The sequence below is a fragment of the Oncorhynchus keta genome, chromosome 19, assembly GCF_023373465.1.
Source record: "Oncorhynchus keta strain PuntledgeMale-10-30-2019 chromosome 19, Oket_V2, whole genome shotgun sequence".
NCBI lineage: Eukaryota > Metazoa > Chordata > Actinopteri > Salmoniformes > Salmonidae > Oncorhynchus > Oncorhynchus keta.
The window spans coordinates 13,330,498-13,343,550 of record NC_068439.1 but is presented as its reverse complement, the minus strand read 5'-3'; the positions used below and the strand labels follow the sequence as shown (position 1 = coordinate 13,343,550).

The following is a 13,053-nucleotide window of genomic DNA, read 5'->3' as shown; positions in this document are numbered from 1 at the left end:
AGGTATTTATAGGGTAGTCATTATAATGTTACCTCATCAGCATAGCAGGTATTTATAGGGTAGTCATTATAATGTTACCACATCAACACAGCAGGTATTTATAGGGTAGTCATTATAATGTTACCTCATCAGCATAGCAGGTATTTATAGCGTAGTCATTATAATGTTACCTCATCAGCATAGCAGGTATTTATAGGGTAGTCATTATAATGTTACCTCATTAGCATAGCAGGTATTTATAGGGTAGTGTCATGATGTTATCTCATCAGCATAGCAGGTATTTATAGGGTAGTCATTATAATGTTACCTCATCAGCATAGCAGGTATTTATAGGGTAGTCATTATAATGTTACCTCATCAGCATAGCAGGTATTTATAGGGTAGTGTCATGATGTTACCTCATCAGCATAGCAGGTATTTATAGGGTAGTGTCATGATGTTACCTCATCAGCATAGCAGGTATTTATAGGGTAGTCATTATAATGTTACCTCATCAACACAGCAGGTATTTATAGGGTAGTCATTATAATGTTACCTCATCAGCATAGCAGTTATTTATAGGGTAGTCATTATAATGTTACCTCATCAGCATAGCAGGTATTTATAGGGTAGTCATTATAATGTTACCTCATCAGCATAGCAGTTATTTATAGGGTAGTGTCATGATGTTACCTCATCAGCATAGCAGGTATTTATAGGGTAGTCATTATAATGTTACCTCATCAGCATAGCAGGTATTTATAGGGTAGTGTCATGATGTTACCTCATCAGCATAGCAGGTATTTATAGGGTAGTGTCATGATGTTACCTCATCAGCATAGCAGGTATTTATAGGGTAGTCATTATAATGTTACCTCATCAGCATAGCAGGTATTTATAGGGTAGTCATTATAATGTTACCTCATCAGCATAGCAGGTATTTATAGGGTAGTCATTATAATGTTACCTCATCAGCATAGCAGGTATTTATAGGGTAGTCATTATAATGTTACCTCATTAGCATAGCAGGTATTTATAGGGTAGTCATTATAATGTTACCTCATCAGCATAGCAGTTATTTATAGGGTAGTGTCATGATGTTACCTCATCAGCATAGCAGGTATTTATAGGGTAGTCATTATAATGTTACCTCATCAGCATAGCAGGTATTTATAGGGTAGTCATTATAATGTTACCTCATCAGCATAGCAGTTATTTATAGGGTAGTGTCATGATGTTACCTCATCAGCATAGCAGGTATTTATAGGGTAGTCATTATAATGTTACCTCATCAGCATAGCAGGTATTTATAGGGTAGTGTCATGATGTTACCTCATCAGCATAGCAGGTATTTATAGGGTAGTCATTATAATGTTACCTCATCAGCATAGCAGGTATTTATAGGGTAGTGTCATGATGTTACCTCATCAGCATAGCAGGTATTTATAGGGTAGTCATTATAATGTTACCTCATCAACACAGCAGGTATTTATAGGGTAGTCATTATAATGTTACCTCATCAGCATAGCAGTTATTTATAGGGTAGTGTCATGATGTTACCTCATCAGCATAGCAGGTATTTATAGGGTAGTCATTATAATGTTACCTCATCAACACAGCAGGTATTTATAGGGTAGTCATTATAATGTTACCTCATCAACACAGCAGGTATTTATAGGGTAGTCATTATAATGTTACCTCATCAGCATAGCAGTTATTTATAGGGTAGTGTCATGATGTTACCTCATCAGCATAGCAGGTATTTATAGGGTAGTCATTATAATGTTACCTCATCAACACAGCAGGTATTTATAGGGTAGTCATTATAATGTTACCTCATCAGCATAGCAGGTATTTATAGGGTAGTCATTATAATGTTACCTCATCAACACAGCAGGTATTTATAGGGTAGTCATTATAATGTTACCTCATCAGCATAGCAGGTATTTATAGGGTAGTCATTATAATGTTACCTCATCAGCATAGCAGGTATTTATAGGGTAGTCATTATAATGTTACCTCATCAGCATAGCAGGTATTTATAGGGTAGTCATTATAATGTTACCTCATCAGCATAGCAGGTATTTATAGGGTAGTCATTATAATGTTACCTCATCAACACAGCAGGTATTTATAGGGTAGTCATTATAATGTTACCTCATCAGCATAGCAGGTATTTATAGGGTAGTCATTATAATGTTACCTCATCAGCATAGCAGGTATTTATAGGGTAGTCATTATAATGTTACCTCATCAGCATAGCAGGTATTTATAGGGTAGTCATTATAATGTTACCTCATCAGCATAGCAGGTATTTATAGGGTAGTCATTATAATGTTACCTCATCAGCATAGCAGGTATTTATAGGGTAGTGTCATGATGTTACCTCATCAGCATAGCAGGTATTTATAGGGTAGTCATTATAATGTTACCTCATCAACACAGCAGGTATTTATAGGGTAGTCATTATAATGTTACCTCATCAGCATAGCAGGTATTTATAGGGTAGTCATTATAATGTTACCTCATCAGCATAGCAGGTATTTATAGGGTAGTGTCATGATGTTACCTCATCAGCATAGCAGGTATTTATAGGGTAGTGTCATGATGTTACCTCATCAGCATAGCAGGTATTTATAGGGTAGTGTCATGATGTTACCTCATCAGCATAGCAGGTATTTATAGGGTAGTGTCATGATGTTACCTCATCAGCATAGCAGGTATTTATAGGGTAGTCATTATAATGTTACCTCATCAGCATAGCAGTTATTTATAGGGTAGTGTCATGATGTTACCTCATCAGCATAGCAGGTATTTATAGGGTAGTGTCATGATGTTACCTCATCAGCATAGCAGGTATTTATAGGGTAGTGTCATGATGTTACCTCATCAGCATAGCAGGTATTTATAGGGTAGTCATTATAATGTTACCTCATCAGCATAGCAGTTATTTATAGGGTAGTCATTATAATGTTACCTCATCAGCATAGCAGTTATTTATAGGGTAGTGTCATGATGTTACCTCATCAGCATAGCAGGTATTTATAGGGTAGTGTCATGATGTTACCTCATCAGCACAGCAGGTATTTATAGGGTAGTGTCAGCATAGCAGGTATTTATAGGGTAGTGTCAGCATAGCAGGTATTTATAGGGTAGTGTCATGATGTTACCTCATCAGCATAGCAGGTATTTATAGGGTAGTGTCATGATGTTACCTCATCAGCATAGCAGGTATTTATAGGGTAGTGTCATGATGTTACCTCATCAGCATAGCAGGTATTTATAGGGTAGTGTCATGATGTTACCTCATCAGCATAGCAGGTATTTATAGGGTAGTGTCATGATGTTACCTCATCAGCATAGCGTCACATCTCTCCTCCTCCTCTACCATTAGAAAGCGTGAGGAATGTAATTTACCTATTAACTTCAGCCAATGAGCATGGCAATTCCACCATGCTTGCTGAGTAACCTATGGGCTCACTTGTGCAATAAACACTTTAATTTCTTTCAAACAATGGGCATAAATCTGCGGGAGTAGAAACAATCTGATGACCGTTCACCTCCCCACCAGAAGGACCGTCATCGAGTAACCTCGTTCTCTCAGCGGGGGAGGGGGTACGATGATTATTATTCTTAAGCAGAATGTAATGCTTAGATCCCTGGGTAATGACCTCAAACCAAAGATTCCTGGGGAATGACCTCAAACCAAAGATCCCTGGGTAATGACCTCAAACCAAAGATTCCTGGGGAATGACCTCAAACCAAACATCCCTGGGTAATGACCTCAAACCAAACATCCCTGGGTAATGACCTCAAACCAAAGATTCCTGGGGAATGACCTCAAACCAAACATCCCTGGGTAATGACCTCAAACCAAAGATTCCTGGGGAATGACCTCAAACCAAACATCCCTGGGTAATGACCTCAAACCAAAGACTCCTGGGTAATGACCTCAAACCAAAGATCCCTGGGTAATGACCTCAAACCAAAGATTCCTGGGGAATGACCTCAAACCAAACATCCCTGGGTAATGACCTCAAACCAAAGATCCCTGGGTAATGACCTCAAACCAAACATCCCTGGGTAATGACCTCAAACCAAAGATTCCTGGGGAATGACCTCAAACCAAACATCCCTGGGTAATGACCTCAAACCAAAGATTCCTGGGGAATGACCTCAAACCAAACATCCCTGGGTAATGACCTCAAACCAAAGATTCCTGGGTAATGACCTCAAACCAAAGATCCCTGGGTAATGACCTCAAACCAAAGATTCCTGGGGAATGACCTCAAACCAAACATCCCTGGGTAATGACCTCAAACCAAAGATTCCTGGGGAATGACCTCAAACCAAACATCCCTGGGTAATGACCTCAAACCAAAGATTCCTGGGGAATGACCTCAAACCAAAGATTCCTGGGGAATGACCTCAAACCAAAGATTCCTGGGTAATGACCTCAAACCAAAGATCCCTGGGTAATGACCTCAAACCAAAGATTCCTGGGGAATGACCTCAAACCAAACATCCCTGGGTAATGACCTCAAACCAAAGATTCCTGGGGAATGACCTCAAACCAAAGATTCCTGGGGAATGACCTCAAACCAAAGATCCCTGGGTAATGACCTCAAACCAAACATCCCTGGGTAATGACCTCAAACCAAAGATTCCTGGGGAATGACCTCAAACCAAAGATTCCTGGGGAATGACCTCAAACCAAAGATCCCTGGGTAATGACCTCAAACCAAACATCCCTGGGTAATGACCTCAAACCAAAGATCCCTGGGTAATGACCTCAAACCAAAGATCCCTGGGTAATGACCTCAAACCAAACATCCCTGGGTAATGACCTCAAACCAAAGATCCCTGGGTAATGACCTCAAACCAAAGATTCCTGGGGAATGACCTCAAACCAAACATCCCTGGGTAATGACCTCAAACCAAAGATCCCTGGGTAATGACCTCAAACCAAAGATCCCTGGGTAATGACCTCAAACCAAACATCCCTGGGTAATGACCTCAAACCAAAGATCCCTGGGTAATGACCTCAAACCAAAGATCCCTGGGTAATGACCTCAAACCAAAGATCCCTGGGTAATGACCTCAAACCAAAGATTCCTGGGGAATGACCTCAAACCAAACATCCCTGGGTAATGACCTCAAACCAAAGATCCCTGGGTAATGACCTCAAACCAAAGATCCCTGGGTAATGACCTCAAACCAAAGATCCCTGGGTAATGACCTCAAACCAAAGATCCCTGGGTAATGACCTCAAACCAAAGATCCCTGGGTAATGACCTCAAACCAAAGATCCCTGGGGAATGACCTCAAACCAAAGATCCCTGGGGAATGACTGCAATCAATCATACACCAATCTTACAATACTCCCTGACTACAGGTAAGAAAGAAGTTGAACTTGCGCACCCAACGACACACACACACACACACACACACACACACACACACACACACACACACACACACACACACACTGGAATGGCTAGCTATTTAGCGGTCGTGGTTATGCTAATTCATGTGTTCTGAGGGTCCCTGTGTTCTGAGGGACCCTGTGTTCTTAGGGACCCTGTGTTCTGAGGAACCCTGTGTTCTGAGGGACCCTGTGTTCTGAGGGACCCTGTGTTCTGAGGGACCCTGTGTTCTGAGGGACCCTGTGTTCTGAGGGTCCCTGTGTTCTGAGGGACCCTGTGTTCTGAGGGACCCTGTGTTCTGAGGGACCCTGTGTTCTGAGGGACCCTGTGTTCTGAGGGACCCTGTGTTCTGAGGGACCCTGTGTTCTGAGGGACCCTGTGTTCTGAGGGTCCCTGTGTTCTGAGGGACCCTGTGTTCTGAGGGACCCTGTGTTCTGAGGGACCCTGTGTTCTGAGGGACCCTGTGTTCTGAGGGACCCTGTGTTCTGAGGGACCCTGTGTTCTGAGGGACCCTGTGTTCTGAGGGACCCTGTGTTCTGAGGGACCCTGTGTTCTGAGGGTCATCCAGTAAGGGACAGTGACAGGAATGGAAGATACACTGTTACACACACACACACACATACACACACACACACACACACACACACACACACACACACACACACACACACACACACAATCTATCCATCCATCCATCCACCCACACACCTACCCACCCACCCTATCTATCCATCCATCCACCCACCCACACACCTACCCTATCTATCCATCCATCCACCCACCCACCCTATCTATCCATCCATCCACCCACCACACACAGTCTGTCTTACCTGACGTTGGGCACATCGATGCTGGATGACACCACCTTGCGTTTCTGCTCCAGCAGGGAGACAGAGTGGGTGTGGTCCCTCTCTGGACCCTCAAGGGGGCGCCCTGTCCTCCTACCGTCTGCTCCCCGCTCCCCCTTCAACGCCTCTGGGCTCAGGGAGTTGGCCTCCCCCTTCTGGGCCTCCATGGTCTGGCTCTGCAGAGGAGCCCCGTTCCCCCGGCCGTTCCAGACGCTCTGCTGCAGAGGGATACAGGTATGACTGGGTTACTACAGAGACATGTACAGTAGGCCGACAGTAGACTGGGACTCTGGGAGGCTAAAAATGTAAGGTGATTTGTATTGTAAAGATCACCTGCCATTTTAACCACCCAGTCCCTGCTTTTCGTTGGATAGGCATATGTGCCATTTGGTACAGCCTTAACCACAATGCAGTGCACACACACTCATTCTAGCTAATACTCACGCTTCCAGACAGTTTGTAGTGTTGCTAGTGTTGAGCTGACAACAGGATGTACGTTAATGAGTCTTTCACTTTTAAAATGTGGGATTTATTTTTGTGCTTCCACAGACATCACCCGCGCATCCCGCAAAGGCGGAGGTGTTGCTAACATATACGCTAGCAAATGTAATTTTTTTTTTAAAGATGACTGCATTTTCGTCTTTTGAGCTTCTAGTCGTGAAATCTATGCAGCCTACTCAATCACTTTCATAGCCACTGTTTACAGGCCTCCTGTGTCGTATACAGCGTTCCTCACCGAGTTCCCTGACTTCCTATCAGACCTTGTAGTCATGGTAGATATAAAAACTATTGTGACTTTAATATTCACCTGGAAAAGTCCACAGACCCACTCCAAAAGGCTTTCGGAGCCTTCATCGACTCAGTGGGTTTGTCCAACATGTCTCATGGCCTCCTCACTGCCAGTCATACTCTGGACCTAGTTTTGTCGCGTGGAATAAATATTGTGGATTTTAATGTTTTTCCTCATAATCCTGGACTATCGGACCACCATTTTATTATGTTTGCAATCGCAACAAATAATCTGCTCTGACCCCAACCAAGGATCATCAAAAGCCGTGCTATAAATTCTCAGACAACACAAAGATTCCTAGATGCCCTTCCAGACTCCCTTCACCTACCCAAGGACGTCAGAGTACAAAAATCAGTTAACCACCTAACTGAGGAACTCAATTTAACATTGCGTAATACCCTAGATGTAGTCACACCACTAAAAACAAAAAAACATTTGTCCTAAGAAACTAGCTCCCTGGTATACAGAAAATACAGAGCCCTGAAGCAAGCTTCCAGAAAATTGGAACGGAATGGCGCTACACCAAACTGGAGGTCTTCAGACTAGCTTGGAAAGACAGTACCGTGCAGTATCGAAGAGCCCTCACTGCTGCTCAATCATCCTATTTTTCCAACTTAATTGAGGAGAATAAGAAAAAAACGTATTTTAGATTCTGTCGCAAAGCTAACTAAAAAGCATCATTCCCCAAGAGAGGACGGCTTTCACTTCGGCAGTGATAAATTCATTGACATCTTGAACGAAAAGACCATGACTCCTCCATAAACCTGCGTATTTCTCCAAAGCTCAGTAGTCGGGGCGGCAGCGTAGCCTAGTGGTTAGAGCGTTGGACTAGTAACTGGAAGGTTGTGAGTTCAAACCCCCGAGCTAACAAGGTCTGCCCCTGAACAGGCAGTTAACCCACTGTTCCCAGGCCGTCATTGAAAATAAGAATGTGTTCTTAACTGACTTGCCTGGTTAAATAAAAGGTATATAAAAATAACATTAATTTTTTTTTAAATCGGCGCCAAAAAAAAATACAGATTTTCGATTGTTATGAAAACTTGAAATCAGCCCTAATTAAATCGGCCATTCCGATTAATAGGTCGACCTCTAACTGAAAGAGCTGCTTCCTGTGCTCCTTTGTTGAACATAATACATGCCTCCCTATCCACCGGATGTGTACCAAACTCACTAAACGTGGCAGTGGCACTCTTGAAAAAGCCAAACCACAACCCAGAAAATATAAAAACTATTGGCCTATATCGAATCTCACATTCCTCTCAAAAGTTTTTGAAAAAGTTTTTTAAAAACCTTTTAATGGCGTCAGACCAAGGTTCTACAACTGTCCTCGTTCTCCTAGACCTTGTGTTGCTTTTGTTACCATCGATCACCATTCTTTTGGAGAGATTGGAAACCCAAATCGGTCTACACGGACAAGTTCAGATCTTATCTGTCGGAAAGATATCAGTTTATCTCTGTGGATGGTTTGTCCTCTGACAAATCAACTGTACGTTTCAGTGTTCCTCAACGTTCCATGTTTGGACCACTATTGTTTTCCCTATATATTTAACCTCTTGGTGATGTCATTTGGAAACATAATGTTAACTTTGACTGCTTCGTGGACAAGACACAGCTGTACATTTCGACGAAACATGGTGAGGCCCCAAAATTGCCATCCCTGGAAGTCTGTGTTTCAGACATAAGGAAGTGAATGGTGGCAAATGTTCTACTTTTAAACTCTGACAAAACAGAGATGCTAGTTCTAGGTCCCAAAAAACAAAGAGATCTTCTCTTGGATCTGAAAATGTTGATGGTTGTACAGTTGTCTGGGAAAAAAAACTGAAGGACCTCGGCGTTACTCTGGACCCTGATCTCTCTTTTGACGAACATATCAAGACTGTTTCAAGGACAGCTTTTTTCCATCTACGTAACATTGCAAAAATCAGAAACTTTCTGTCCAAAAATGATGCAGAAAAATGTATGCTTTTGTCACTTCTAGGTTAGACTACTGCAATGCTCAACTTTCCGGCTACCCGGATAAAGCGCAAAATAAACTTCAGTTAGTGATAAACACGGCTGCTAGAATCCTGACTAGAACCAAATAATGTGATCATATTACTCCAGTGCTAGCCTCTCTACACTGGCTTCCTGTTAAGGCCAGGGCTGATGTCAAGGTTTTACTGTTAACCTAAAAGCATTACACATGGGCTTGCTCCTACCCATCTCTCTGATTTGGTCCTGCCGTACATACCTACACGTAAGCTACGGTCACAAGACGCAGGCCTCCTAATTGTCCCTAGAATTTCTAAACAAACAGCTGGAGGCAGGGCTTTTTACTATAGAGCTCAATTTTTATGGAATGGTCTGCCTATCCATGTGAGAGACACAGACTCGGCCTCGACCTTTAAATCTTTATTGAAGACTCATCTCTCCAGTCCGTCCTATGATTGAGTGTAGTCTGGCCCAGGGGTGTGAAGGTGAACAGAAAGGCACTAGAGTGAAGAACCACCCTTGCTGTCTCTGCCTGGCCGGTTCCCCTCTCTCCACTGGGATTTTCTGCCCTTACCCTATTATGGGGGCTGAGTCACTGGCTTACCAGTGCTCTTTCATGCCGTCCCTAGGAGGGTTGCGTCACTTGAGTGGGTTGAATCTCTGACATGATCTTCCTGTCCGGGTTGGCACCCCCCTCGGGTTCATGCCATGGGGGAGATCTTCGTGGGCTATACTCGGCCTTGTCTCAGGATAGTAAGTTGATGTTCTGAAGATATCCCTCGAGTGGTGTGGGGGCTGTGCTTTGGAAAAGTGGGTGTGGTTATAATCTTTCTGGTTGGCCCTGTCCGGGGGTATCATTGAACAGGGCCAGTGTCTCCCGACTCCTCCTGTCTCAGCCTCCAGTATCTATGCTGCAATAGTTTATGTGTCGGGGGACTAGGATTGGTCTGTCATATCTGGAGTATTTATCCTGTCTTATCCGCTGTCCTGAGTGAATTTAAATATGCTCCCTCTAACTCTCTCTTCTCTCGGAGGACCTGAGCCCTAGGACCATGCTTCAGGACTACCTGGCCTGATGACTCCTTGCTGTCCCCAGTCCACCCCAGTCCACCTGCTGCTGCTCCAGTTTCTGTTCACCGGACGTGCTACCTTGTCCCGGACCTGCTGCTTTCGACTCTCTCTACTGCGCCTGTTGTCTCTAACTCTGAATGATCGGCCAGGAAAAGCCAACTGACATTTACTCCTGAGGTGCTGACCTGTTCCACCCTCTACAACCACTGTGATTATTATTATTTGACCATGCTGGTCATTTATGAACATTTGAACATCTTGGCCATGTACTGTTATAATCTCCACCCGGCACAGCCAGAAGAGGACTGGTTCCTCTCAGAGCCTGGTTCCTCTCCATGTTTCTTCCTAGGTTCCTGCCTTTCGAGGGAGTTTTCCCAAGCCACCGTGCTTCTACATCTGCATTGTTTGCTCTTTGGAGTTTTAGGCTGGATTTCTGTATAGCACTTTGTGACACCGCCTGATGTAAAAAGGGCTTTATAAATACATTTGATTGATTGATTGATTGACATAGGCCATAGTTGACTGACTGGCTAGTGCAGTGCTCTATTTGACTGACTGGATAGTGCAGTGCTCTAGTTGACTGACTGGCTAGTGCAGTGCTCCAGTTGACTGACTGGATAGTGCAGTGCTCTAGTTGACTGACTGGATAGTGCAGTGCTCTAGTTGACTGACTGGCTAGTGCAGTGCTCCAGTTGACTGACTGGATAGTGCAGTGCTCTAGTTGACTGACTGGCTAGTGCAGTGCTCCAGTTGACTGACTGGCTAGTGCAGTGCTCCAGTTGACTGACTGGCTAGTGCAGTGCTCTAGTTGACTGACTGGCTAGTGCAGTGCTCCAGTTGACTGACTGGCTAGTGCAGTGCTCTAGTTGACTGACTGGCTAGTGCAGTGCTCCAGTTGACTGACTGGCTAGTGCAGTGCTCCAGTTGACTGACTGGCTAGTGCAGTGCTCCAGTTGACTGACTGGCTAGTGCAGTGCTCTAGTTGACTGACTGGCTAGTGCAGTGCTCCAGTTGACTGACTGGCTAGTGCAGTGCTCTAGTTGATTGACTGGCTAGTGCAGTGCTCCAGTTGACTGACTGGCTAGTGCAGTGCTCTAGTTGACTGACTGGCTAGTGCAGTGCTCTAGTTGACTGACTGGCTAGTGCAGTGCTCCAGTTGACTGACTGGCTAGTGCAGTGCTCCAGTTGACTGACTGGCGAGTGCAGTGCTCCAGTTGACTGACTGGCTAGTGCAGTGCTCTAGTTGACTGACTGGCTAGTGCAGTGCTCTAGTTGACTGACTGGCTAGTGCAGTGCTCCAGTTGACTGACTGGCGAGTGCTCCAGTGGTGACGACAGGGCATTTGTTTTTGCATAAGAAAGCATCTCCCTTGACATTCTGGAAACAACTACCCGCAGTAACAATAATGTGAGGCAAAGCACAATGCAGCACTTCCACTTGCTACTAAACAGCTGGGCACAGCAATAGTGTGTATACACACAGTTGTCTTTATGCGGCTGTTAGTAAAGACATCAACCATCCGGATGTGCACGCTGAACACACACACACACACACACCATCCAAAGGGTTGAATGAGAAACCAGGAAGAGAGGCCAGGAAGAGAGGGTGAGGTCCACATGGCTAAGTGCATCAGCAGAGGGTTGAAGGAGAGGCCAGGAAGAGAGGACAAGAAGAGAGGCCAGGAAGAGAGGCCAAGAAGAGAGGCCAGGAAGAGAGGCCAAGAAGAGAGGCCAGGAAGAGAGGCCAAGAAGAGAGGCCAAGAAGAGAGGCCAAGAAGAGAGGCCAAGAAGAGAGGCCAGGATGAGAGGACAGAGGAGAGGCCAGGAGGAGAGGCCAAGAAGAGAGGCCAGGAGGAGAGGACAGAGGAGAGGCCAGGAGAGGACAGAAGGAGAAGGTGAGGCCCACATGGCTAAGTGCACCAGCAGAGGGTTGAAGGACAATACGCCCATACAGCCTTACAGTGGGATAGAGATCATTTCCAAAACACACTGGAACACGATTATCTCTCAACTGGAGAAAACTACAGGCAATACCCAGTCAATTGAAAGCACACACACATACACACACATACATATAAACGCACACACAACTTTGAACAGGTTTCAAATGTACTTAGATTAAGGAGGTCAAATATTAGGGGTGTGTCCCCTTTCAAGACGATTGGATACGTAAATAGATACGTGGGCTCCGATACGATACAGGAACGATTAGTTTTAGTTTGAAACGATTCGGTGCGATTCTGCTTGATTAGAGCGCGAATCGATGAGATTCATTTCAATGCGATACAATTTCATGTACTGGCATTTTCTGCATAAACACATTCATTTTCAATTTAAATTCAAATCTGCTGCAGCCCATGTGTGTGTGTGTGTGTGTGTGTGTGTGTGTGTGTGTGTGTGTGTGTGTGTGTGTGTGTGTGTGTGTGTGTGTGTGTGTGTGTGTGTGTGTGTGTGTGTGTGTGTGTGTGTGTGTGTGTGTGTGTGTGTGTGTGTGTGTGTGTGTGTGTGTGTGTGTGTATAAATAATGTCTGTCTATGGTGTGTATACTAATGTCGGCACCTGATCTGAGCCACAAGGGAGACTAGGCATCTACCACCCCTGTACCACTATCAAATTAGGGGGGCAATGTAACTTGTTTTCTTGTTGCCGCACTTTGGTTTTCAAAATCACCTGACCCACTAATGAACTTCTTTTTCTGCAGATTAATTGTTTGCACTAGTGATGTAGCAATATTTAGCATTTACAAATGAACTATGACATAACCAATGAATACATAGCAAAACTATGGATTTCACCCCCCCCCATCTCAAAATCGAATGGTTTTGACCGTTTGGAAGTTTAGTGGGATTCTTTTCTCCTCCTGCTTTGACCATGCGCCTCGCAAAGTGATTGCTGTCCTCGTTATGAAATTACCATTCATTGTTATGAAATTACCATTCATTGTTATGAAATTACCATTCAATGTTATG

General features: G+C 44.2%; 1 protein-coding gene and 1 long non-coding RNA gene across 3 annotated transcripts in view; both read right to left on the bottom strand.

Moving 5' to 3' along the window:
• LOC118380741 (zinc finger protein 704-like) overlaps positions 1-13,053 on the bottom strand; it is a 109,966-nt gene that overhangs the window by 89,742 nt on the left and 7,171 nt on the right. For both annotated transcript variants that reach the window (XR_008070376.1, XM_052469661.1), the window contains exon 2: positions 6,236-6,471. Coding sequence is in view for 1 of the 2 variants with exons in the window: in XM_052469661.1 (XP_052325621.1) it covers positions 6,236-6,471 (236 nt within the window). In the remaining variant the exon portion in view is untranslated. The remainder of the gene's footprint in view (positions 1-6,235; positions 6,472-13,053) is intronic.
• LOC127909248 (uncharacterized) lies at positions 4,695-5,125 on the bottom strand. The gene is made up of 3 exons (XR_008070450.1): positions 5,079-5,125; positions 4,855-4,910; positions 4,695-4,742 (listed from the first exon to the last, which is right to left on the bottom strand). It is a non-coding gene; the product is annotated as an uncharacterized LOC127909248 (long non-coding RNA).